This window comes from Callorhinchus milii, unplaced genomic scaffold, assembly GCF_018977255.1.
Source record: "Callorhinchus milii isolate IMCB2004 unplaced genomic scaffold, IMCB_Cmil_1.0 Scaffold4, whole genome shotgun sequence".
Classification (NCBI taxonomy): Eukaryota; Metazoa; Chordata; class Chondrichthyes; order Chimaeriformes; family Callorhinchidae; genus Callorhinchus; species Callorhinchus milii.
Window position 1 is genome coordinate 18,689,981 of NW_024704745.1, and position 23,774 is coordinate 18,713,754.

Genomic DNA, 23,774 nt, shown 5'->3' on the forward strand with positions numbered 1-23,774 from the left:
AAGTGGATTTAGATCTCCAGATAAAGGGGAAGGCAAACGTAGAGAGAACACAGAGGCAAAGATATCATGGCAAAGGTAAGGAACATCAAGAACGATGCTTAATATTGGTAAAATTACTGGGTGTAGAGTCCTGTAGCATATTGGTTAGAGCACTCGCCTCACAACCGAGAAAACCCGGGTTCGATTACTGGTCAGGACGAAACCTTAGGCAAGTTTCCTTACTCCACCCGCTTGTTAATCAATTGACAGATTGCTTCCTGGGGATAGTATTCCAGTTAAAAAATTTAATAAATTTAATAATAATAATTTAGTCATTCAATTCACTACTGTTTGTGGGACACTGCTGTGCACGATTGGCTGCCGCGTACAAAATATATCAATTCACTTTACAGTATATTCTGTGAAGCGCTTTGAGACCCCTCAACAATGCAATGAAGTGCTATATCAAATAGAAAAATTAGTTAGTATTGTTATTGCAAAATAGGAGTTATTTTCATTTTTATGTATGAGGAGATTGACCACAAAATCCTTTTTATTTTCAAAGATCACAAACTCTGCGAAAGGAGGAGCAGTGATTCACCACAGTATTGTGGAGGGAAGACACCACTATGAGTTTCAGGGAGTCACACATTACAAGAACTCTGCCTGTGCCGCTTTGTTCAGGTAAGCTGCCCTCTAAATATCTGGAGACAGTCACGGAACAGAAGATGGGGAGGAGTTGCTTTTGGATACGCACTGAAATATAAATTGAGTTAACATGTTTTCCGATTCAATCATTTATTCATAGTAAGTAATATTAATATGTATATTTGTGCTCTCCCTCTTATTTCTTCCTCTCCATGAAGCACCTGACTCTTTTTTCCTCTTCTACGGGGTGACACACTCCAGTACCTCACCGGAGTGACCATTACTCACATGTGGCAGTGAATGTTGGCTGGTTAGTTGCGCCAAAACTAGGCAAGTCCAATGCTGTGTCCGTTCACATGCCCATTGCATTGGAGTTTTCTGGGTTTCTTGTGAAGTGAAGACTAACTGATTTTCCCTTCCCAAATCCAGAGCTCTGAGGCCACTTGTAGCATCCCACCTGCTACTCCAAGCAAAAATAATAATTTGACCACTCAATCCACGACTGTTTGTGGGACGCTGCTGTGCGCAAATGGCTACCATGTTTCGCCCAAAAATGTAGTCAATTTACTTTGCACTATGTTCTGTGAAGAGGTTTGAGACGTCTCAAAGACATGATAAGGCGCTATATCAAATGTAAGGATTATTATTATTATATATAGGAAGCTTGCAGATGCAGAATTAACTGCTTTATTTCAAGAAAAATTATATGGAAATGCGTTCATGTCTTCTGTTCATGATGAAGTTGCCTTGTCTATGCATTACAGGAGCTGCTTACTTTAAATTGCCTCATGATTTTATTAAACTGCAAGTATCACTAGGATGTTTATCACCACCTAACAATGTGATCCTGCTCTTAGCAGTTTAGAAAATCAATACTTTTGAAATTATAACCAAGAATATAAGTTCCTGAGGCGCTGATGCGTTTCATGCTTGAGATAGCTGAGACTTTGGTGACCTGTTCCTCAAATGGAAGCTATTAAAAATACTTTTTAAAAAATGTGTTGAGATAACTTGACAAGCGCAATGCTAAACATGAATTATTATGTGATTATGTTTTAGGAAGGGGGACTGCTTGTTGGAAGTGAATGAAAATAATGCATCAGCCTTCCCACCTGAGGATCTGGCTGAGTTACTGACAGACAGCTCCTTCCTGATGGTGAGTGACCAACGCACAGCTTGGGGAGTGAATTTCTGCATTGGATGTACTGAGGCTTAAGCGTTCTGAGACATTACCCCGCGTGAATGGCACTATATGGATAATAATATTCATCCTTTGCATTTGTTATAGCGTCTTAACACGTCGTTGAGATGTCTCAAAGCGTTTCACAGGATATATTGCAAAGTGAATAGACTGTGTATTTTGTGGGCAAAATGCCAGTTACGCAGAGCAATGTCCCACAAAGAGCCATGAAACAAATTATCATTTTGAGAAAGATGGTAGGTTTGATATTTGAAAAACAGCAAACCAGCTTCCCAAATAAGACTGTATTTTAGAATTTTCAAATTTTGAAAATGTTAACCCAGTCATCTTAAAAACAACTTGCATTTATATTGTGCCCTTCAAAAAAGGGTAGCGTCACAATACGCTTAAGGCTAAAACCAGAAGAGATTTTGATCAGCCAGGTGGCTGGCACTCCTGGATTTAATAGCTGGAATTCAAAGAAACAGAGATCCTACTTCCAGTTCTGGATTCTGCAATGTCTTCCTTATTTGTGTGTGTGCGTGTGTGTGTGTGTGCATGTGCGCATGCGTGTGGACGTGCGATGGGGTGGAGGATAGGGTTAGAAAACATAAGTGAAGTCAAGACAATAGAGACCCTAAAATGGGCCAAGCTGTTCAGAGCATCTTGACATTGTGTCCTCTAATACGTACCAGAGGATTCACTTCTGATTCACCCTTTGCCATGTGTCACTGACATGAAAGAGCTCTTTACAACTGTTCTCAGGTTCAGCCAGTTAGTCAGGAAACCAAGATAGTGGCTAATGTAGCAGCAAAAGCTGATTCAAGTATAAATTGGGTTCCGCTTGCAATTTAGAGGGGAAATGACAACGGAAACTAAATGGAGGCCTCATCATCAGGAAGAGACAAGAAATATTTAAATCATTATAGACCAGAAAATATGGTAAATAATTAAATCAAGAGTGCAAGCATGCCAGAAAGCACTAGATAGCAAGACTAGGCAGGAAGGTTAAAGGGGGAAAGTATACAAGTAGGTGCATGTTAGAAGAATCCAAAATAAAATTCAAACCAGAGGCACTGGTGGCCATGGGTAAGTACGAAGTGGTAGGAATCACAGAGACATGGCTAAACCCAGCATGAAGGGCACTATATAACAACAGCAAGATTACATTTAAATAGTGCCTTTCATGTAAGGAGGACGTCCCAAGGCGCTGGACAGTGTACAGCATTTCAGACCCGAGCTGAGGTCAGGGAGGGAGAAGGGAGGGGAGAGGAAGGGGGTGGCTGATGGTATGGTTGAAGAGGAGGGTCTTGAGGTGGGACTTGAAGGAGGCTAAGGAGGGGGCGAGGCAGAGTGATTGGGGGATGGAATTCCAGAGATTGGGGGCAGAGTGGCTGAAGGCTCTCCCGCCAATGGTGGGGTAGATGGGTCGGGGGACGTGGAGCAGGCCAGAGCCAGCTGAGCGGAGAAAGCAGGCGGGTTGGTAGGGGGTTAGAAGGTCGCAGAGTTAGGGTGGGGCGAGGCCATGGAGTTGTTTTTAATGTAGTTATTGTTGTGGTTGAATATAACTTGCAAGGATACAAGCTAATCAGGAAAGATCAGAGGGGATCAGATAGGAAAGGTGGAGGAGTTTCCATGTATATAATGGGCATCTGGGAGGCCAACACTGCAGGATAAATAATGGTATGAAATTTCCTGGTTAGATGAGTGCTGAAGAGGGAAAAAGTCTAGATGAGCATTTAGGATTTGCTATAGATCGCCATAACAAAGCAGGGAGAATGACTTGTTCTTGTATGATAAAATTAGGAGTGTATGTAAAAGGCAATACTGAATCGAGGGGTGTTAGTCGACTTGTCGTTCATTATGTCAAAATAGTGTGAGGCAGCAATAAACAAGGCAAAGAGGACCCTGGACTATATTGTTAAATCAGTTGAGTTTAGATCCCCGGATCTCATTCTCAGGCAGTTACAATGCTCTGATCAGACTGCACAATGAATACTGCATACAGTTCTGGTCACCATGACATAAGGGGGCTATCCTGACACCTAAGGTCAGTGCAGAGAACAGCAACGGGAATGATCTCCACTGTTACAGAAATGAGCTACGAAGAACGATTAGATAAGTTAGCGCTCTTCAGTCTTGAGAGAAAACAACTCAGAGGGGACCTCATAGAGATGTACTACATTTTAAAATGGGATTAAACCCAGATCAATACTTTAGGATGTATCATGGCAGTACAACAAGAGGATATAGGTTTAGAGTTGTAAAGGGCATTTTCAGGACAGACACCAGAAAAGTTTTCTTTACACAGAGTCCAATCAACCACTGGAAGAGGTTGCCAGGAAAGGTGGTTGAGGCCAGGACATTAGACTCATTTAAAAAGCAGTTTGATGCAGTGATGGGTCTACAAAATACACAGCACTTTGAGATGTTCTCCTAACATGAAGAGCACTATATCAAATGCAAAGATTATGATTAGGATCAAGAGGACTCTTTGGCCCGTTTCATTTCGCCCTTTGAAAATACCAGCCCTAATATTTTTTTCAATATTGCATCAAACTGTTTCTTAGATGTTTCTTAGGTCTCAAACACCTTTCCTGCTAACGTGCACTATTCATTGAATACCAACCTTATAATGCAACACTTCACTGGTTTCTGTCCTAAAATTACCCTTCACAGCTTTGAGGTTATGGCTTCTTGTCTGCCACCTCAGCATATCTTAATGTAATGATTTGGATTTGTTTTCTGAATCTCATTAATCTTATACATCTTTGTAAGAGACCCAATGAAATGTCTCCATTCAATAGGCTATGCACATAACTGTATATATACCTTACATATTTAAAGAGATCTTAATAAACATTTGTTAGTTTGATTTTTAAGTCATTTTAATTGAATATTAAAAGGAGATTTTGTGTTTATGATCCGCAGACTCTTCATAGACCCAGGGACATTGTCCAGCCAAGGGACAGTGATGAACCCGATGAAAACATATACTGTCCCTATGATAAACGTAAAATATTCCTCCAGTTTGGGTATCAAATGGTGAGGAAGGCGGAAAGCCTGGAAACACCTGCAAGTCCTGAAGGCACATCGACATTTGACGAAACAACAAGAAAGTTCAAAGGTTATACAGGTCCAGAACTGCCCATCATACCTCAACACAATGACAGAACCTCAACTGATGAAGAGGAACAGAACGGAGACTCTGGAGGCTGCGATAAAACACAGGGGCTGCTTGTGGCACTGAGCCACGCTGCAATTTCTGTTGTGCAAGGAAGGGGCCCCAAACGTCCTCAGGGAAAAGTATGTTCCATTTGTAACAAGAATGATTGTGAATTGCACACAATTCATGTGAGGTCTGAAGCTAAAGCAGAGGTGTATTGTGTACAAGGTTAGTGCTTTCCTTCCGATTATTTTTATCCCAGCAGTTACATGCAGTGTGGATGTGTTTTGATATTCTAGCCCTTAGTTTCAAATACACCGTAATTGAATCTAATGGGTGGTTAACAGGTTCTTATCATATAATAACAATCGTTGCATTTGATAATACTTGCATTTGATATAGCCCTATCTTGGCATTGAGACTTCTCAAAGCACTTCATTCACAGAATATTACGAAAGATGATGTAAGGATATCACTACAATCGTTTCCCCCAGCCCTGGGTTCGATCCCTGGGCAGGGCGAAATGTTAGGCAAGTTTCCTTACTTCACATACCTCTGTTTACATAGCAGTAAGTAGGTACTCCTCTAGGCGGATTAAGAGAGCGAAAACAAGATAATGTTGCCCTTTCTGTCCTCAAATATTCCTGGATGCTTAACAATAACAGATAGGGAGGGATGAGCACTAAATCTACACTGGAGATTGACTTATATTGCTCAATTGCCCTGAGTTTTCAAAAGAAATAATTTATTGTGGTGGAACAGCTTGGACAGTCCTAGCTAGACAAGTGCTGGATCCGTTAACAACTGGCAAATGACCTTAGTTAATAAAGTCATTTTAAAAATATATATTAGTAATTTGATCCAAAGGACACAAGTGGTATACTTTAAATTAATGGTTTGCAGTATAATCCGTATTCCACTCCCAGATATAATAATCCTTGCATTTGATATAGCATTTTATCATTTCTTCGAGACATCTCAAAGCGCTTCACAGAATATACTGTAAAGTGAATTGACTGTATATTTTGTGGGAAAAATGTGGTAGCTAATTTCACACAGTGGTATTCCACAGACGGTCTTGGATTGAGTGACCAAATTATTAATATCTTTTTGAAGGGATTATTACCCCCGGAAAAGGGATGCGCCAATCGACTAACAACTGGGTTCTTACTTATTGCTAGGTAAACAGAGGCATGTGGACTAAGGAAACTTGAGTGTAATACAGAGTGTAATATTTTACTTGCTGCTAAGTAAGATAGTAAATGACAGGGCTGATTAAGGAGAGATTCTTTACAGAATCCGGAACAAGATGGCATAATCTAAAAAAAAGGCCTGTGAGTAGTGAACTCAGAAAGACATTCATGGAATTGTAGAATTCACTTCCTCAAAGGACTGTTAAAGCAAAGTCAATGATAATGCTTAAGACGGAAATAACTAAATATTTGGTTAGTAAGGGTAATGGAGAAAATGCATGTAAAGGATTGAGTTACAGATGAGCCTTCATCCATGGAAATGGCAGAGCAGGCTCGGTGGGCCAAATGGAATGGCCTATTCTTGCTCCAATTGTTTCTATTTGCGGTGATTTGATTTAAAAATCACCTCATGTAGGAACACCAAAGTTTACTATCTCAATCAAAGTTGTAAATAGAAAATCCTGAATATATCATGGTTAACCTGTTGGAACTTCACTTGGGGACCAGACTTTGGAACGATCAGCTTCTGAGTGGAGTTTCAGAGGGTCAGACTACGACATCGTACAATATCCATGCAGAATTTGCTATTTGCTCATCCTTCTGTAAATCTCGTCATTTATAAGCCAACAATTGAAAGTTAGGCAGCCTTTTGCAATGGGTTATCACCATCAATACAGTGTCAAATGTTATGGCCTTGAAGCAGATAAATGATATAGAAATTAAATCTATGTATTTGAGGAGAGTTAAGTTAGAAACACAGAATCTTAGAAAGACAATAAAACTGTTGGATAATTTCAGAATAAGAATAATATACAATAACAACAAGTTGTGTTGTACAGCACTCTTCATGTAGAATAATGTCTTGGTTTATGTAGATCATTTTAGGAGATGCACATCTCTAATGGGAAATTCTATAATTATTGCCAACATCACCCTTGATGTTGCATGTAACACTAAATAGGATTTTATTCAGATATGACACACACTGGGATCAGTTAGGAACTAGAGGGCATCAATTTAACTTAATTACCGAAAGAGCAAAGAGTGGGGTTAGGGGAAAAAAATTGTTACACAGAAAGTTGCCAAGAACGATGGTTGAGATAGAATTTATATTAGCTTTGAGATGGCATTAGATAAATATTTGCAAAGGAAAAACATAAAAGGATATGTTTGCCAAGAGATTATCTGACAAGAGATTATCAAATGCTGTAGGGATGGATTTAAACCAGTGTCGAGGGGGAATGGGTATCCAAGGATAAACAATGGATTAGAGGAAAAAGACAAGTGGGAAGTGTAGAGCAGGTACAAGCGGACAATTTCCTCAAATGCATGTACCTAAATGCACGTAGCCTAGGGAATAAGGTTGATGAGCTGCAGGTTCAATTGGCCGTAGGGGGTTACGATGTGGTGGCAGTAACCGAGACATGGCTCAAGCCAGGACAGGAATGGGAGTTAAATATTCCAGGATATAATGTGTTCAGGAAGGATAGAGAAGGAAGAAAAGGAGGAGGGGTGACAATATTAGTTAAGGATAAAATTATGGCTGTAGAAAGGAACGAGGCTCTGGAGGGCCCGACAACAGAATCCATCTGGTTAGAGATAAGAAATAAGAAAGGAGTGGTTACACTGATAGGGGTTTACTATAGACCACCAGACAGCGGGAAGGAGATAGAGGAGCAGATCTGCAACCAGATCGCGGATAGATGTAAGGCGAACAGAGTTGTGATAATGGGGGATTTCAATTATCCCAATATAGACTGGCAAAATAGCAGCGCTAAGGGCAAGGCAGGAGAAAGATTCATAAACTGTGTACAGGAAAATTTTCTTGAGCAGTATGTCTCCAGTCCTACGAGGAAGGAAGCATTGCTGGATCTAGTCCTGGGGAATGAAATAGGTCAGGTTGAACAGGTTTCGGTAGGGGAGCATCTAGGTAACAGTGACCATAATATTATTAGATTTAGATTACTCATGAACAGGGACAAAGTACAGTCAAGGGTGAAAATGCTTGACTGGAAAAGGGCTAATTTTGATGGGCTAAAAAGGGACCTAGAGTTGGTGGACTGGCAAGTAAGACTAGCAGGTAAAACGACTCATGAGCAATGGGAGATCTTCAAAGATATGATAGCTCAAGGTCTAAATAGATATATTCCCACAAAAGGGAAATGTGTGACAACCAAGCCAGCCTGGATGACCAGGGATATTCTGCCTAGGATGAAAAAGAAGAAGACGGCGTATGACAATTGGAAGACGCAAGATACTGAGGATAGCAAAGCATTATAGAGAGTGCAGGAGTGATCTTAAAAGAGTGATAAGACAGGCTAAAAGATCGCATGAGAAGAGGTTAGCGGGTAGCATAAAGGGGAATCCTAAATTATTTTACAAGCACATAAAGGAAAAAAGGTTAGTTAAAGGTAGGGTGGGGCCAATCAAAGACAATGACGGCAATCTTGTTGTGGAGGCAGAGGGCATGGTTGATGTACTGAACGAGTACTTTGCATCTGTCTTCACAAAGGAAATGGATGCCCCAAATGCCGCAGTATTGGATGAGAGGTAGAGGAAATAGATCAGATTACTATAGACAGAGAGGAAGTTCTGAAAAGATTGACTGGGCTCAAAATTGATAAGTCACCAGGACCAGATGGGTTTCACCCAAGGTTGCTGTGGGAGATACGGGTTCAAATAGCGGAGGCTTTGGCCATTATATTTCAATCTTCAGTGGACACAGGAGTGGTGCCAAGAGACTGGAGAGTGGCTAATGTTACACCCCTCTACAAAAAGGGGCAGAAAAACAAACTCGGAAATTACAGGCCAGTCAGCTTAACTTCGGTAATAGGAAAACTACTGGAGACCATAATCGGGGACAGAATAAATCTCTACTTAGAGGAACATGAGGTAATTAGAGACAGCCAACATGGATTTGTTAAAGGCAAATCTTGCCTAACAAATCTAATAAAATTTTTTGAAGAGGTGACTGCGAGGGTTGATGAGGGAAATGTGGTGGACGTTATTTACATGGATTTCAAAAAGGCTTTTGACACAGTACCGCATAATAATAATAATAATCCTTGCATTTGATATAGCGCTTTTCATGTCAGGAGGACATCTCAAAGCGCTTCACAGAACACACTGTAAAGTGAATTGACTGTATATTTGTGGGCGAACGCGGCAGCCAATTGCGCACAGCAATGTCCCACAACAGTGGTAGATTGAAAAAGACCAATTTATTATTGTTTTGGGTTTTGGAGGGATTATTATTAGGCGTGTGGAGTAAGGAAACTTGCCCAAGGTTTCGCCCTGCCTGGAATTGAACTCAGGTCTCTCACTTGCAAAGCGAGTGCTCTAACCACTGAGCTACAGGACTCCACAAAAGAGATTAATAAAAAAATAGAGGCCCACGGTATTAAGGGGACAATGACAGTTTGGATTAAGAACTGGCTGAGTGCCAGAAAGCAGAGGGTGGTGGTTAATGGGTGTTTCTCGAAATGGAAGGGGGTGTGCAGCAGTGTCCCCTAGGGATCGGTATTGGAACCACTGCTCCTTCTAATATATATTAATGATCTGGACTTGGGCATAGAGAGCATTATTTCCAAGTTTGCAGATGATACTTTTCCCATTAGAGCAGAGAAGGTTACGCGGGGACCTGATAGAGGTCTTCAAGGTCATTACAGGTTTCGACAGGCTAGATAAGGAAAAGCTGTTTCCGCTGGTAGGTGTGACTGTGATCCGTGGTCACAGTTTTAAGATATCTACCAAAAGAAGCAGAGGGGAGATTAGAAGAAATTTTTTCACTCAGCGAGTTGTTCGAATTTGGAATGATCTGCCTGAAAGGGTAGTGAAGTCCGATTCGATAATAGCTTTTAAGAGAGAACTGGATAGGTATCTGGGGAAGACGGGTTTGCAGGGTTATGGGGAGAAAGCTGGTGACTGGGGTTAGTGAAAGTGACTTGCTCTGTCAAAGAGCCGGCACAGACTCGATGGGCCGAATAGCCTCCTTCTGTGCCGTAACATTCTGTGAATCTATATGGGGAAAACACTGGAGAATCCATCTAAACAGATGGTTCTTTCAGACAGCCAACACAACATAGCCTGAATGCTCTCTTAAGGTACATTGTCCAGAAGAGGAGAAAGGTTTATTGCTCATCTGGCCATTCCACACCAGACTCATACATGGGACCCATACAGTTTAGGTGTAAATTTTTTCCATTCCTTCAAAATTATATAACATGGTCTCACAGTACTCTTATCGCTTTTCTTTACGCGTGAGTTACACGCTCCTTTCAGGTGCACTCTGAAAGTCACAATCCTTCACTTCTCATTGTTGTCAAAGATACAAGCCCAGTCAGAGCAATCTCACAAACTATCCACAACACATTCGCTCTCTTAAATTATTCTCATTTATTCCAACAAATACCAGTAAACAATAACTTTCCCAAATGCAACACAGTACTTAGCTTAAACAGACTTTAATATATCATGAAATCTTATATTTTTAAGAACTACTGAGCCTCCCTAAACCATGACCTCTCGAGAAATATAGAAGACATGACCTTACCTAATTTTACCCCTTCAAAATTTCAGGATTTGAGTTGTGTTAGTTCAGGTGTTAATCCAACTCCGACCCTTGCTCTCTTCCCCAAATTTAGCTCAACCACCCTCCACCACCACCACCTGTATACCCCAATTTAGTTCTTGCGACCTTTACAACCAAAAATGGAATTCAAAGGTTATTTTGTCCAATCATATTCCATTCTTCATTTAGCCAATCACATTCCCAAACTAATCCAATCGTTCCTTCACACCACTTTAGACACCTGGTCCCAAGTGTCAAGAATTCATAAAAATAAATTTTGGAGTCATAAAACCACTTAATTTATGGTTAACCCAGACCAAGAGGCACCAATCTATTGCATCCATCATGTCTCCTTTACACTTGGAGTCCTGTAGCTCAGTGGTTAGAGCACTTGCTTTGCAAGCAAGACACCTGGGTTCAATTCCAGGCAGGGCGAAACCTTGGGCAAGTTTCCTTACTCCACACGCCTAATAATAATCCCTCCAAAAAACCCAAAAAACAATAATAAATTGGTCATTTTCAATCTACGACTGTTTGTGGGACATTGCTGTGCGCAATTGGCTGCCGCGTTCGCCCACAAATATACAGTCAATTCACTTTACAGTATATTCTGTGAAGCGCTTTGGGACGTCCTCCCGACGTGAAAAGCGCTATATCAAATGCAAGGATTATTATTATTATTATTGTCAAATGCTAATATATTGATAAGCTAAGTGATTTTCAACCTAAACAGATATATAAAACATATGTGTCCCTCAGATGATAGCCACTGTGACCCATCATCTTGAACCCAAATTCACCTCTGGCTCAGGAATGTTTTTTGTTAATTTCAAGTCTTTTAACTTTAATTCTTGTTTTAACCTTCATATATCTCTTGTCCTCTACCTCAGAATGGTAATGAAAAATATTGTTACTTGAGTGAATACCCAATGCTTCTAAATCAATGTGCATCAAACTTTAGGGTCTAATACACATTAATTCATAAAAAAATGGAATATTGAATCCTGTATATATCTGGATGTGTCTCACACCAAAAACTGGAACTCCATTTGATGATCTTAGCTGATCTCCTGCAATACACGTTCTTGGAAGTGAACTGGAGGTCATCATTCAAGTAAAGTATCATTGGTTTACATTGGGGTACATCTAGATACATAAAGAATTCAATATTCAGAAACCTTTTTATAAGTTGCTATATATTAGATACCAATTTACAAATGCCTCGGACACAAAGACCTCAAGTATTTTTTGTAACACCAATATTCTGTCCACAGAAACACTGGCTCCCAAAGACTGCTGTGAGATGATAATGAAGGTGGTGAGGAGCGACTGTCCGTACTTAATTCGGAACGAGTATGATCAATGCTTACGACCTGGCAATGAGCGCAAAAAGATAGTCCTCAGTCGCCAGGACTCTGATTCTGGTAGGTAACACTGTTTGAACTCATTTACATAATCCATTTGGAGACCTGCAGCTCAGTGGTTAGAGCACTCGCCTCGCAAGCAAGAGGCATAGATTTGATTCCCAGCAGGGCAAAACATTGAGCAAGTTTCCTTACTTCACACATCTCTGTTTACCTAGCACTAAGTAGGACCCCGGTTGTTAGTCGATTGGCGGATCGCTTTTCCAGGGGTAGTAATTTCTTTTTAAAAAATTTTTTTAATTGGTCACTCAATCCACAACTGTTCGTGGGACTCTGTTATGAGTATTTCACTGCTGCGTTTCGCCCACAAAATATACAGTGAATTCACTTTACAGTATATTCTGTGAAGTACTTTGAGACGTCTCGAAGACATGATAATGTATTGCATCAAATGTAAGGATTATTATTATTATTATTATATTGAAAGTACTTCATGGGTAACACTATCAAGCCCCATAACCTGCTATTTGATGAATGATCAATTTACCAGAGAATTGTTGGCTTGGATGTGAAGAAAATCTGGTGTCATTTTCAAGTAGCGTCAACAGGATCTTTAATGTTCATTTGAACAGAACCTCAGTTTACCATCTCATTGAAAGGACAAACCCAATAAAGCAGCAAAGCACAGTACTGGGATGGAATGTCAATCAGGATTAGCAGCTCAAGTTCCAACATGGGACTTGATCCCATAACCTTCTCACCCAAAGGTGAGCTGGCAAGGGACTTAGCAGAGACTCATCTCACTGTCTGCCTTTTCCTCTCATAGCTCAGATGACTGTTTTCTATTATAAAAGCAATGTGATTCCAAACCCATTTGGTGGGATCCCTGTAGTGCTCAACTTCTTGAAGACAAACTGCTTCTTGGCATGTCACTGTGAAGGAAACAATGTCCTGCTGAGAATAGAGGTGAGTGATTCATCTGACCCATGCTTCAAACTGTACAGGAATGCAGATGCTACTCCACATATTTTGTTGCTTCCCTTGCGATTACCACCAGAGCACTCAACACGTCAATGGTTAGGGCAATGTTTTTTGAAACATGAGAATTGAAAATTGCGCTATGTGCTATGTCAATCAGCACTGGTGACATTTATCACATCGCCAGTTGGTAATAAAGACTTTTGAGTGTGACAACCCCTCTCTCTCCGCCTCCTTCCCATTGCCCAAGTTGATCACAGTGGTCGGGCCTGAAACTAGCCCACAGCTGTTGTTGGATTTTCCAGCACATGGAACAAGGCATTAGAATACTAATGTTAGCAGAATACTAGTTTAACTCAACCCAAATAATCACAGTTAATCCAGTATCTCACGAACATGTACTCCAATGCATTCCATAAGACAGGAAGTTCAATGGCAAATATGGATGGCTTTGGGAACATTCAATCAGTGAATCAATCAGTGACAAAACTGGCCCATGTGGCCCCACTGCATATATCATTGTTATCAATAATAATGAACACATCAAATGTCCTAATTCTCACTCTGTGGATTTTAGAGATGTAAAACTTCCCTCTGCACAATTCAGGATTCTCCTCAACTTTGGCCAGATAAATGTCAATCTACATTCAAACCCAGTTCCTTTTTTTGCTCAGCCAAACTGATCAGCATATTTAAAAAGTCTCCACAAATGCATGTGCTCCATTTGTCTGAACTCCTAGAGTTCTTCTGACTCTCCCTTTCCCCACTTACAAAGTCTGCCTCAAAACTTATCTCTTTGCTTTCAGTCATCTTCTTGAGCCTTCCCCACCCAGTTTGAGTCCTACCTCATGAACCGCCAGCAGTACATCTCCACAAATGGCTTTTCCTCCAGCTCTTACCCCGTTACCTGCGGGGTACCCCAAGGATCCATCCTTGGCCCCCTCCTAATCTTCCTAATCTATATGCTCCCTCTTGGGGATGTCAGTGCAGATATGGGGTACACTTCCATATGTATGAGGATGACACCCAACTCTATTTTTCCACCTCACTTTGCGACCCCCAGTCCCCTGATGTTCTGTCAGCCTGCCTGTCAGATCTCAGGGGCTGGATGAGCGCGAATTTTCTTCAGCTAAATGTTAACAAGACAGAAGCCATACTCTTTGTCTCTTGTCAACGTCTTAAATCGCATGGTTCTCATCTCGTCCACCTACCTGACCTCCCCCTAAAGCTCTCCGAACCTGTACGCAACCTAGGCGTCAGGTTTGACCCCCAATTATCCTTCCTCCCCCACATCCAGTCCCTCAGCAGCACCTTTTCTTCCACCTCTGATGCATCGCCCCTCTCCACCAATATCTCACTCCAAAAGCCGCCGAAACCCTGGTCCATGCCTTTGTCACCTCTTGGCTGGACTATTCAAATGCCCTCTTCACCGGTCTCCCCTCCACTACTATTCATAAAATCCAGGTCATCCAGAATTCTGCTGCCCGTATTCTTACCCGCACCAAACTCCGCTCCCCGATTACCCCAGTCTTTGCCAGACTGCACTGGCTGCCTGTCCCAGAGAGGATCGATTTCAAGATCCTCATTCTTGTCTTCAAATCCCTCACTCCTCCTCACCCACTTACCTCTCTGACCTCCTCTCTCCTCACAACAGTGCCTGTTGTCTTTGCTCCACGGGGTCTGGCCTCCTCCTTGTCCCCCGAATCCTCCGCTCCACCATCGGTGGCTGTGCCTTCAGCCACTACAACCCAAGGCTCTGGAACTCCCTTCCTCACTCCCTTTGTCTCGCCCCTCTCTTCCTATTTTCAGGTCTCGGCTGAAGACCTTTCCTTTAGACCGCTCCTTTGGTCATCTTCTTCCCCCTCCCCCTGGCTCAGCCCCGGGATCCGTTATTGTGAAACGCTCTGACACACTATCCGGCGTAGAGGGTGCTATATAAATCCAAGCTGTTGTTGTTGTTGTTGTTGTTATACATACCCTCTTCATTCTCTCCCTTGAGTGCCCTGTCAGTTGTGTTAAGCGCTTTGAATCATTCTCCTAATGTGAAAGGCATTGCATAAATGTAAATTATATTTGTAATGGAGTCCACACTCTTTCCCCAGAGGGACACCCCCTGCTTAATTAATCCCCAAAAGTATTTGGCACAGGTTGTTAAGAGCCCAGAGTGCATGTTACGGTACTCTGGACTTTAACCAGCTAAAATTACACAGCATGCCTTTGCAAACACTGGCAAGCTTCCCTTAGAACCATAGAAATATACAGCATATAGGAGGCCATCTGGTCCCTTTTTTATCCTTGAAGAAGCCATCTTCCTAATCGCAGGTCCCTGCTCTTTCCCCATACCCTCTAACATCTCTGCAGGTGTCCGTCCAGTTCTTTTTAAAATTATCCCAATGACTCCACTCTGACGCTCACCCCTGGCAAAAAAAACTCTATACCCTGATGATACTCTGGGAGAAGAAGTTCTTCCGAAATTCTGCTTTTATTCTGTTAGTGACAATCTTCCCGATGCTTGTCCAACTCAGACCACTAAACTCAGCTCCAAATCTGGATGATCGATACATATTCATTTCATACTTTCAGGAATGCACCTCCACATCCCTCAAAAGTATCAGAAAAGACAGCTCGTACTGGCATTTCATGTTCTACATGAAGCAGCAATTTGATGGAAGTTGCAGCTTTGAATCAGCAAAATACCGGCAATGGTTCATTAACAACCAAACAACAAGAAGGATTGCTGAAATGAAAAGAACTGTAGAAAAACCACTGGATGTAGATTTTGTCTTTTTATTGGTAAAAACCTGAGTGTCTTGTAGGGCGGCGGGAGGTGACTCGACAGAAATTGAGAAAAGTATAATGTGGTTGTTTAAATAGGCAGTATGCTGAATTATATTTATTTCTACTTGTTTTATATAACATCTCTCTTGAAGTGGGACCTTTTTTTAAATTATAATGCAATACTTACTCCAGCGATCTCCTGTCTTTTATAGGATCAGTTCCATTGACAGACATGGCTGTGAGCCCGTCATGTCTCTGATGGTGCTGTGACAGCCTGGGAAATGAAGCTCAAGTTTCAGGTTGGTCACATGCCATCGTGCTTAAAGTGGCAGCTCTGGCAGGTTAAGAGGAGTACTGAGCACTTGAAATTATTTCCCCCCCTCCATTTTTCTCCTCCAATGTTTTCCCCCCCTTTCTCTGGGAGGAGTCGGACTCCTTTTTCTTTCAAGTAAAGGGCATTTCAAATAGGCCCCCATTACATTCCTGTACCTCACCCAGGTAGCTAAATGTTTTAGCTGATACTATAATGTTTTCGTCTTAATAGTTCTAATCGACAGGTTTGGGGTTTTTAATCTCTAACATCAACAATGAGTGTAAATAGCAAATTGCATTAGCTTCAAATAGGAATTGCTCGGATGTGCTGGAACCAGAGCCCCTCCACCTCCTTCTCCTGACACGGTTCTCAATGCTGACTTCCATGTAGCCAAGGGTTGGGCATTCCACTCCCACTTTGTGGGATTGTGGCTTTCGGCAGAACAAAATGCTCTAAAGTAAATCATACAATAGACCCATTATCGTTGATTTTGCAGTTCAAGTGCTGAGAATCCCAGTGAGGCTTTACAGCTCTTTAACACAACACACAATGATTGTAAATAGAAGGTGCAATGTGATCCGCTGAGGAAGTAATCTGATTTCTACCACTGTATGTATATGTAATGTGTTGGGAAACTGGCCTTTGAATAAAAATGAAGAGAAACCATTCATTTTACAAGATAACCATCTCTTTTCATTCCTTCCGTTTCAATAGTCATGACCTCAGTTAATTTTTTTGGTCAGCGGGTGTCTGACACACACAGCCACCCATTATCATGCTTAAGGGTATCCAAGCCAAACTGAGAGTTCCATGCATGCAACCTACTTATGGAAGTTCCTGTGTTTGGAATGGAGTACAGAAGGACATGGAGTCCCAGAGGGACATTTCCTGCTTACCTAATTCCAAAGAGTATTAGGCAGAGGTTGGTTAGACTCCATTCTGTGCATTCAGGTACTGCTAGAATTCAACCAGCTAAAACCACATAGATTTCCATACAATGCAATATCTGGCATATGAATATAGAAACAGCCATTCTATAAGATCACGGCAGATCTGTACCTCAAGTCCAAATACCCATCCTTGCCCCGTATCCCTTAATGACCTAACAAATAGATATCAGCTTCAATCTTGAAGATGTGAATGGATTCAGCATCCACAGCCTTTTGAGGGAGTGTTATAGATTTCCACTACCCTTTGGGTGAAAGACTACCTCCTAGTTTCACTTCCAAAGTGGCCTAACTCTAATTTTAATTATGCCCTTGATCTGGATTCCCCTACTAGAGGAATTAGTTTCTCTGTATCTACCCTATCAAATCCTTTTATGATTACAAGCAAACTTTCTGCTACTTGTCTAGCTGGGACCACTCTACCTATGTGGGGTTTGACTTGGAAGGTTAACAGGAGCTGAGCGGGAAGAATCCCTAGCCCCAGTGATAGGTCTGCCTCTCCAAGACCTACAGATGAGCTATGCTGTCATCAGCAGTGCCCTGGAGTACATCAGATTCACTTGAATCAGGAACTGGAATACTGAGATCAGCTCATAGTGACTGAATTCAGTTATTCCCAGGAGCGTAGTCATGAGTTGGTCATTTGACCACGATTGAAGCAGATATTTCTTGTAAAAGCTAATTGAGCTGGTTAAGGCTTGCTGGAATGCCCTAGGGACCTGAAATGCCATTTTTGAAATCTTACAGTGGGTCAGTCTCAGAACTGTCAGCATCTTCCTGATCAGACTGTGTCAGGAAGTTCAGGATAGCTCTTTGGTGAACAATTCACAACTTGTACTTATAATAGCACCTTTCACTTAGGGAGAATGTCTCAAAGTGCCTTACAAAGATCAAGTGGTAGGTTGAACTGCAAGGGAGAAAAGGGAAGGAGGTTGCCGAAGACACAGTCAAAGTGATGTCTTACAGAGCAGAGAGAGAGAGGGTGAAAGATAGAGGATTTCAGAAGTGAATCTCATAACAAGGAGGAAATACAGCATGAATGTTCCAAGCAGGGAGAGGAAGAAAAGCTTGAGAATTCTATGCATCATTTAACAATGAGAATTAAAAAAAAAGCATCCTCAGGAAAGAGGTAAGGTGCTAACTTTCACCAGTGGTAAAAATTGCTTCCTATGTGGACTTCAAACACAGTAAACTGTATGGATAAGCCATACATTAGAAGACCTTGGGTGGAAATCGAGAGAGAATAATGTGGACTCTGTGAAATTGGATCTTTATATTTTTATTGGTCTGCAACCCCCAAAGTGGGATACAAAGAGGTTGTAAAATTTAATAGACGCCCCCCGTCCTCCCTCCCTAACTACCACTGAAAATGAACCAGGCTATATCATTTGGTATCTCATGCTTCCTCAGGAGAGAGTAACCCATCCTCTTTGGATAGCCAGATAGTGTTTGGATGGATGAGAAGATCAAATTATTACTGCAGTATTTCCACACTGCTTTGCAAAGCAAATAATCTTCCCATACATGGAAAATCCATTATTAGGTGAAGTCACCCAAATATACCCATTTGGGTCTAATAATTTAAAACAAGGGAAGGGTCACTGTGAGGCAGGTATCAAATTATCAATAACTAGCTCTACCCGTTGCAGCTACTCTTGCAACCAAAGGATCCAATATGGAATGTAGATTGACAGACAGACAAACACACAAACAGACATTTCATCTTTATCTATACTCATCTGGGAGGACTCCTGTGGGAGGAATCATTTTGGCTTTGCTATTCTTTGAGTGGTCAACTCATCTTGGCATGCTGTGTCAGTCCTTTCAGCATTGAATTATAGCCGCACTGTTCGTTGTTCTTCAGTTTCATTTAATGGGCCTTCTCTCTTTTGTCTAGTATTTTTACTTATCCTGAAAGGTTTGATTTTTGCTTAGGCATCTTTACAATGATGAATACAATGTATAATTTATAATCACTGGGAAGTCCTCCCCACGTGAAAGGCGCTTTAAAAATGTAATTTTGTTTTTGTTGCATCGGCTTAGCTTTGTCTGTGTTCTTTATTTTGTTCCAGCCGCCGCTTGGCTACATGCGTGCTCTATGACGTAGGAAGCCACAGCGCCATGGTCAGCTGACGCGGCCACCAGGTGTAACTGCAGTGTATGTGTGTACATAGGTGCTCTGTTAAGCATGATGCCACAGCACCAGTTTGACTCAGCAGCCACCAGGTGTAACTGCACTGAAAAATGCGAAACTGAAATACATTTTAGGTTATAACTCATGAACGATAGGAGATACCCATGTCAAATATGCCCATGTCACTCCTAGATGCAAGACCTTTCTGGTGCAATATAAATCATGTCTCTTTATCGATCAGTTATTTAAATCCTTCTTGAAGCACACAGACAGACAGACAGACAGACAGGTTTTATTAGTATAGAAGATAGATAGGCAGTGTGCAACTCTCTCTCAGCTGGTCTCAAACACATGATAGTACATGGTAGACAAGAGGATGCATTATTTCAACCTGAACTTTCTGTAGTCCTTTCTCACATTTTAGGTTTGAGTCACTCATTGAACACCAGGCCCAGGGTTAGTATGGCTCACATTCCAGCTACAGTAATAAATCTAGTTCATCACAGTGACCCTCCATTGTACAATAAGGGCATTCATATCTAGACATTATTAGGGCTATATCTTTTCCCGAGTGTAATCTTAACAGAGACTTTGGGGGGTACTGGAGATTTTGTTTTGTGTGCAGCCCAATCAAGGCACATATAATACTAGACTGATAAAATCGCATGAATTCTGTTTTCAGGAATGACATGGACTTTAACTGTGACGTTTAAACTCATTTAATTCTTCCAGTAAAGGAGTTTGAATAGGACAAGGCTAAAGGAATTGCACAAAGTCTTACGTTACAGAAAAATGCCTTGATAACTTCCTTTTACATTGCTGTATTATTCAATGATTCTTCAATGGTAAAAGCTGAATTCTTTACCCCTTTGTCAAAATCAGGTTCTTCGATTGAACTAGGATTTTCATATACATCTGTTTCCTTCGCCTTCCTATATCAGGGAAAGAACAGCGATATCATTAATTTACCATGGGTCACCCTCAGCTATTAATCTTATGCAGATCTGAAATCCACAATGCTGTAAAGCTGTAACTTCACAGCGAGACTTCAGTCTCTCTAATTTGGGCTCCTAGCTGCTACTTAGCTGCTAATGTTTTAAGTTTGCAATTTACTAAAACAAATTATTATCAGTGAAAGACCACAATTTGCAAGTCAAATGCCACTAGCTCAGCATCATACACCTCAAAATTGAGAATAGTATGCTTTGGGTGGGGGAAGGGATTCAGAATTTAGGATATTTGAAGCACTAAATATTGAATGCATCAAACTGACCCACTTATTACATTTGTATAGCAACGCCATATCAACCTCCTCTCAGCAGGCTGAGGTCTGCTCCACGTCAGTCAGCCCCACCACTGGCGCTCAGACCTTCAGCCTTTCTGCCCTCAACCTTTGGAACTCCATCCCACATTCCCTTTGCTTCGCTCCCTCCCTTGCCTCCTTCAAGGCACATTCTCAAAACCCTCCTCTTCAACCTTACTGGTCAATCTGAGTTTTGAACTTTCCAGTTAAACATGACATACTGAAACCTATTTAAATACGTGTCATCATTTTTAAATTTTTGAGGATTACACTAGAAACAGCAAGATTCTCGAGCACCTTCAATAGCAATCAGCTAAAACGTGAGTCCTACCAAGTCTTTTTGCTATTGTGCCTTTGTTCTCGTTAAATACCAGGCAACAATAATAGGCACATAGCATCAGTAATGATCATATCATTGTAGGCTCCAGCTATTTACTAAATTGTTCTTTCACACTACACACTATGGGCTGAACAATGCTATGAAGCTAGACGTGAAAAATGCAATGCCTGATGTGTTCATTATACCTACGTAAAGATGATAATTATCACATCACTAACAACTGCAGTTAATAATTATTGAATGACCCTGCGTGTCAATGCAATGCCCCTACCCTCACCCAATGATTGTACCTGAACCGACTGGCAGTTACCATTGGCGTTGCTGTCTACAAATGTGGTGTTTCAGGTCACTTCATGCAATGCCAGTTTAACTCAATCTGAGTTACTTACTGTTTTTTAGCTCTCTGTCCGGTAATAATCAGCAAAGCTAGCGCGATGCAAACCATGCCCATGACCACTCCAAACAGGATGAGCCAGACTGTCACCGAGGATTTACTCTGAGGCGCAAGAGTGGGGGGAATGCCCACAAATTCCAGCGTTTTATCATCCAGTAAAAATGCACTGTTGAACCGATGTTTATTCATCCTATTGGGATAGAAAATAAGCAAAATAGTATTGAAATATTTGGAATCTTTAGGATACTTCAAAATGAGGTTCATGGATATGAAAGACATTTCTCGCTATCAGTTGAATAAAGATTAGCTCAGGGTAATTGGCCAGTGGATCTCGTTCTATTTTTCCACCGTCTGTTGACAGCAAAGATGAGATTATTTATTATTATTATTATTATTATTTATTGTTTTGACACATGTTCATATAGCCAGTGCTTGGTATCTACCTCGGCTTGCAGGAGGCTGCTGAAAGAACCGATGGAACCATTGCTTCTTGACGGCCATGTGGGCCACTTCCAGCCCACGGACCACAGGTTGGCTACCTCTGCTCTAAAATCTCCAGTGTTGCACCAAACTATTGACAGTGTCACTTGGAGAAGAGGTTATAGTTGGTTCAAACATGACCTTGGGCAGTTCTTTTTAACATGAAAAATTACCTTAAAATATCCATTTTAAGCAACCGATGTGACATAACATCACTCTCATTTTCTTTCCTGATCTGATGGGTTATCGTCTAAGAAGAACTCTCACAAGCTAGGAATGCAGCTTCCCCTTTAATTCTGCAAAAGTAGCACTAGTTTGGGAACTTGCATTACCTGATGGCTTGCTCCACGTCTGCTTTTGGAATAGTCGTGTTGTCCTTAGGGTTCTTAACAATAAAATAAAATGAAATCCTTTGAGTAGAATTGGACATGTGCACATGAGTTATCCTGAATTAAAAAANGATAAAATGAATGGAATGTAGCCCAGCCCAGGTAAAGAGGAAGCATGTTCTGTTCATAGAATCATTGAAATGACATAGGAAGAGGCTATTGGGATCATCAAGCTCATCCACTGGAGGTGACTACTGTAGTCTATTCCAGTTGCTTTTACCCCAGTTCATTTATATTCTTCTTTTTCAAAATAAAAAGACCTCCTAGATTTTTATTTATAACTACGCAGTCACTACACTTGACAGTAAATTCTGTGGAGAGCTTTGAGAAGTTTTGACTACATAATATCATAATATTGCTGTCTCAAATGCAAGAATTATTATTGTTGTAATCCCTCCTTACAACATGCAGTGAAATGAAACTTCTTCAATCATTTCACCCGTTATCTCGCACCATTTCACCTGTCATCTTGCCACCACTACTAATAAATTCATTTTACGACTGTGACAATCACATGATACTCACAGATGACAATAATTGAATAGTACCCCATCATGTCTATTCACTACAATAATCCTCTAATAACCCTTACATTTGATATAGTGCCTTATCATGTCACTAAAACATCTCAAAGTGCTTCATAGAGGAGTGACTGTGTATTTGCAAATATACCAGCTAATTTGCACACAAGAGCTATGAATTAAATGACCAATTGTAACTGCTCAAAAGCCCCACAAAACCCCACAGTTAAATGGAGTAAATGACTGGAGCTGAAAAATTAATGGTCAGTTATATTTTTTTGAAAATCACAAAACGTAATAAATAGTGAAACCTCCTGATTATTACACTGTTCAGTGAACATTACATTTATTTCCAAGGAGTTTCTACAGGGTGACTAAGAATAGTGAGAGGAGACAAGGTAATCCTGGGTGTCACAGGAAAAGCCGTGATTCACACACAACCATGCACAATTACTTACTCAAAATTTAAAGTTTCACTTTTAACCTCTGCCCAGTATTTCCTCATGGAATAAGCTACAGTTGCTTGGAAAAAATATTCTTCGTTTGCATTCCATTCATACTGAAAGCAGATAAACAGTTTGGTTAGTAACTGATTATAATTGTATGAGTTCTTCCTGAGAGGGATAGCCATAAAATATTGGATAACCAGACCCAAGACTCCACAAGATATGTGGATTCCCATAGTTCAGTGGTTAGAGCACTCGCCTTGCAAGCGAGAGAACTGAGTTTGATTCCTGGCAGGGCAAAATGTTGAGCAAGTTTCCTTACTCCATGCGGCTCTGTTTACCTAGCAGTAAGCAGGAACACCGGATATTAGTCGATTGGTGGATCACTTTCATGGGGTGATAATTTCTTCAAAAAAAATTGGTCAATTCAATCCACGACTGTCTGTGGGATACTGCTGCTGCGTTTCGCCCATAAAATATACAGTCAATTCACTAGAAGGCGTGATAAGGGGCTACATCAAATGCAAGAATTATTATTATTATTATTATTTTGTGGCCAAAATGCAGCAGCCAGTTTGCACAGCAATGTCCCATAAAGAATGTGTCAGATGATTCCCACTGATAATTTGCTTGCAGAGATGTGTGTGTGTG

At 41.1% G+C, this 23,774-nt stretch overlaps 2 protein-coding genes across 3 annotated transcripts in view; one reads left to right on the forward strand and one right to left on the reverse strand.

Annotated features, from left to right (window-relative positions):
* The first annotated feature begins 16 nt into the window (after positions 1-16).
* LOC103177481 lies at positions 17-16,835 on the forward strand. 2 transcript variants are annotated; one of them, XM_007891652.2, is made up of 7 exons: positions 17-75; positions 545-663; positions 1,687-1,783; positions 4,739-5,201; positions 12,011-12,160; positions 12,927-13,066; positions 15,662-16,835. In XM_007891652.2, exons 1-7 carry the CDS (start codon positions 67-69, stop codon positions 15,881-15,883), a joined length of 1,200 nt encoding a protein of 399 aa, XP_007889843.1. In that variant the 5' UTR covers positions 17-66; the 3' UTR covers positions 15,884-16,835. The 2 variants fall into 2 exon arrangements, with proteins under 2 accessions (XP_007889843.1, XP_007889844.1); XM_007891653.2 differs by lacking the exon at positions 12,927-13,066 and having other exon boundaries at positions 15,662-15,811.
* A 3,118-nt stretch (positions 16,836-19,953) lies between these two features.
* The window catches only part of ace2 (angiotensin I converting enzyme 2), a 29,071-nt gene continuing 25,250 nt past the window's right edge, over positions 19,954-23,774 (reverse strand). The window contains exons 17-20 of the mRNA XM_007891654.2: positions 23,136-23,236; positions 22,100-22,213; positions 21,283-21,477; positions 19,954-20,182 (exon numbers count right to left, since the gene is read on the reverse strand). Coding sequence (XP_007889845.1) covers positions 20,062-20,182; positions 21,283-21,477; positions 22,100-22,213; positions 23,136-23,236 — 531 coding nt within the window. The 3' untranslated portion in view covers positions 19,954-20,061. The remainder of the gene's footprint in view (positions 20,183-21,282; positions 21,478-22,099; positions 22,214-23,135; positions 23,237-23,774) is intronic.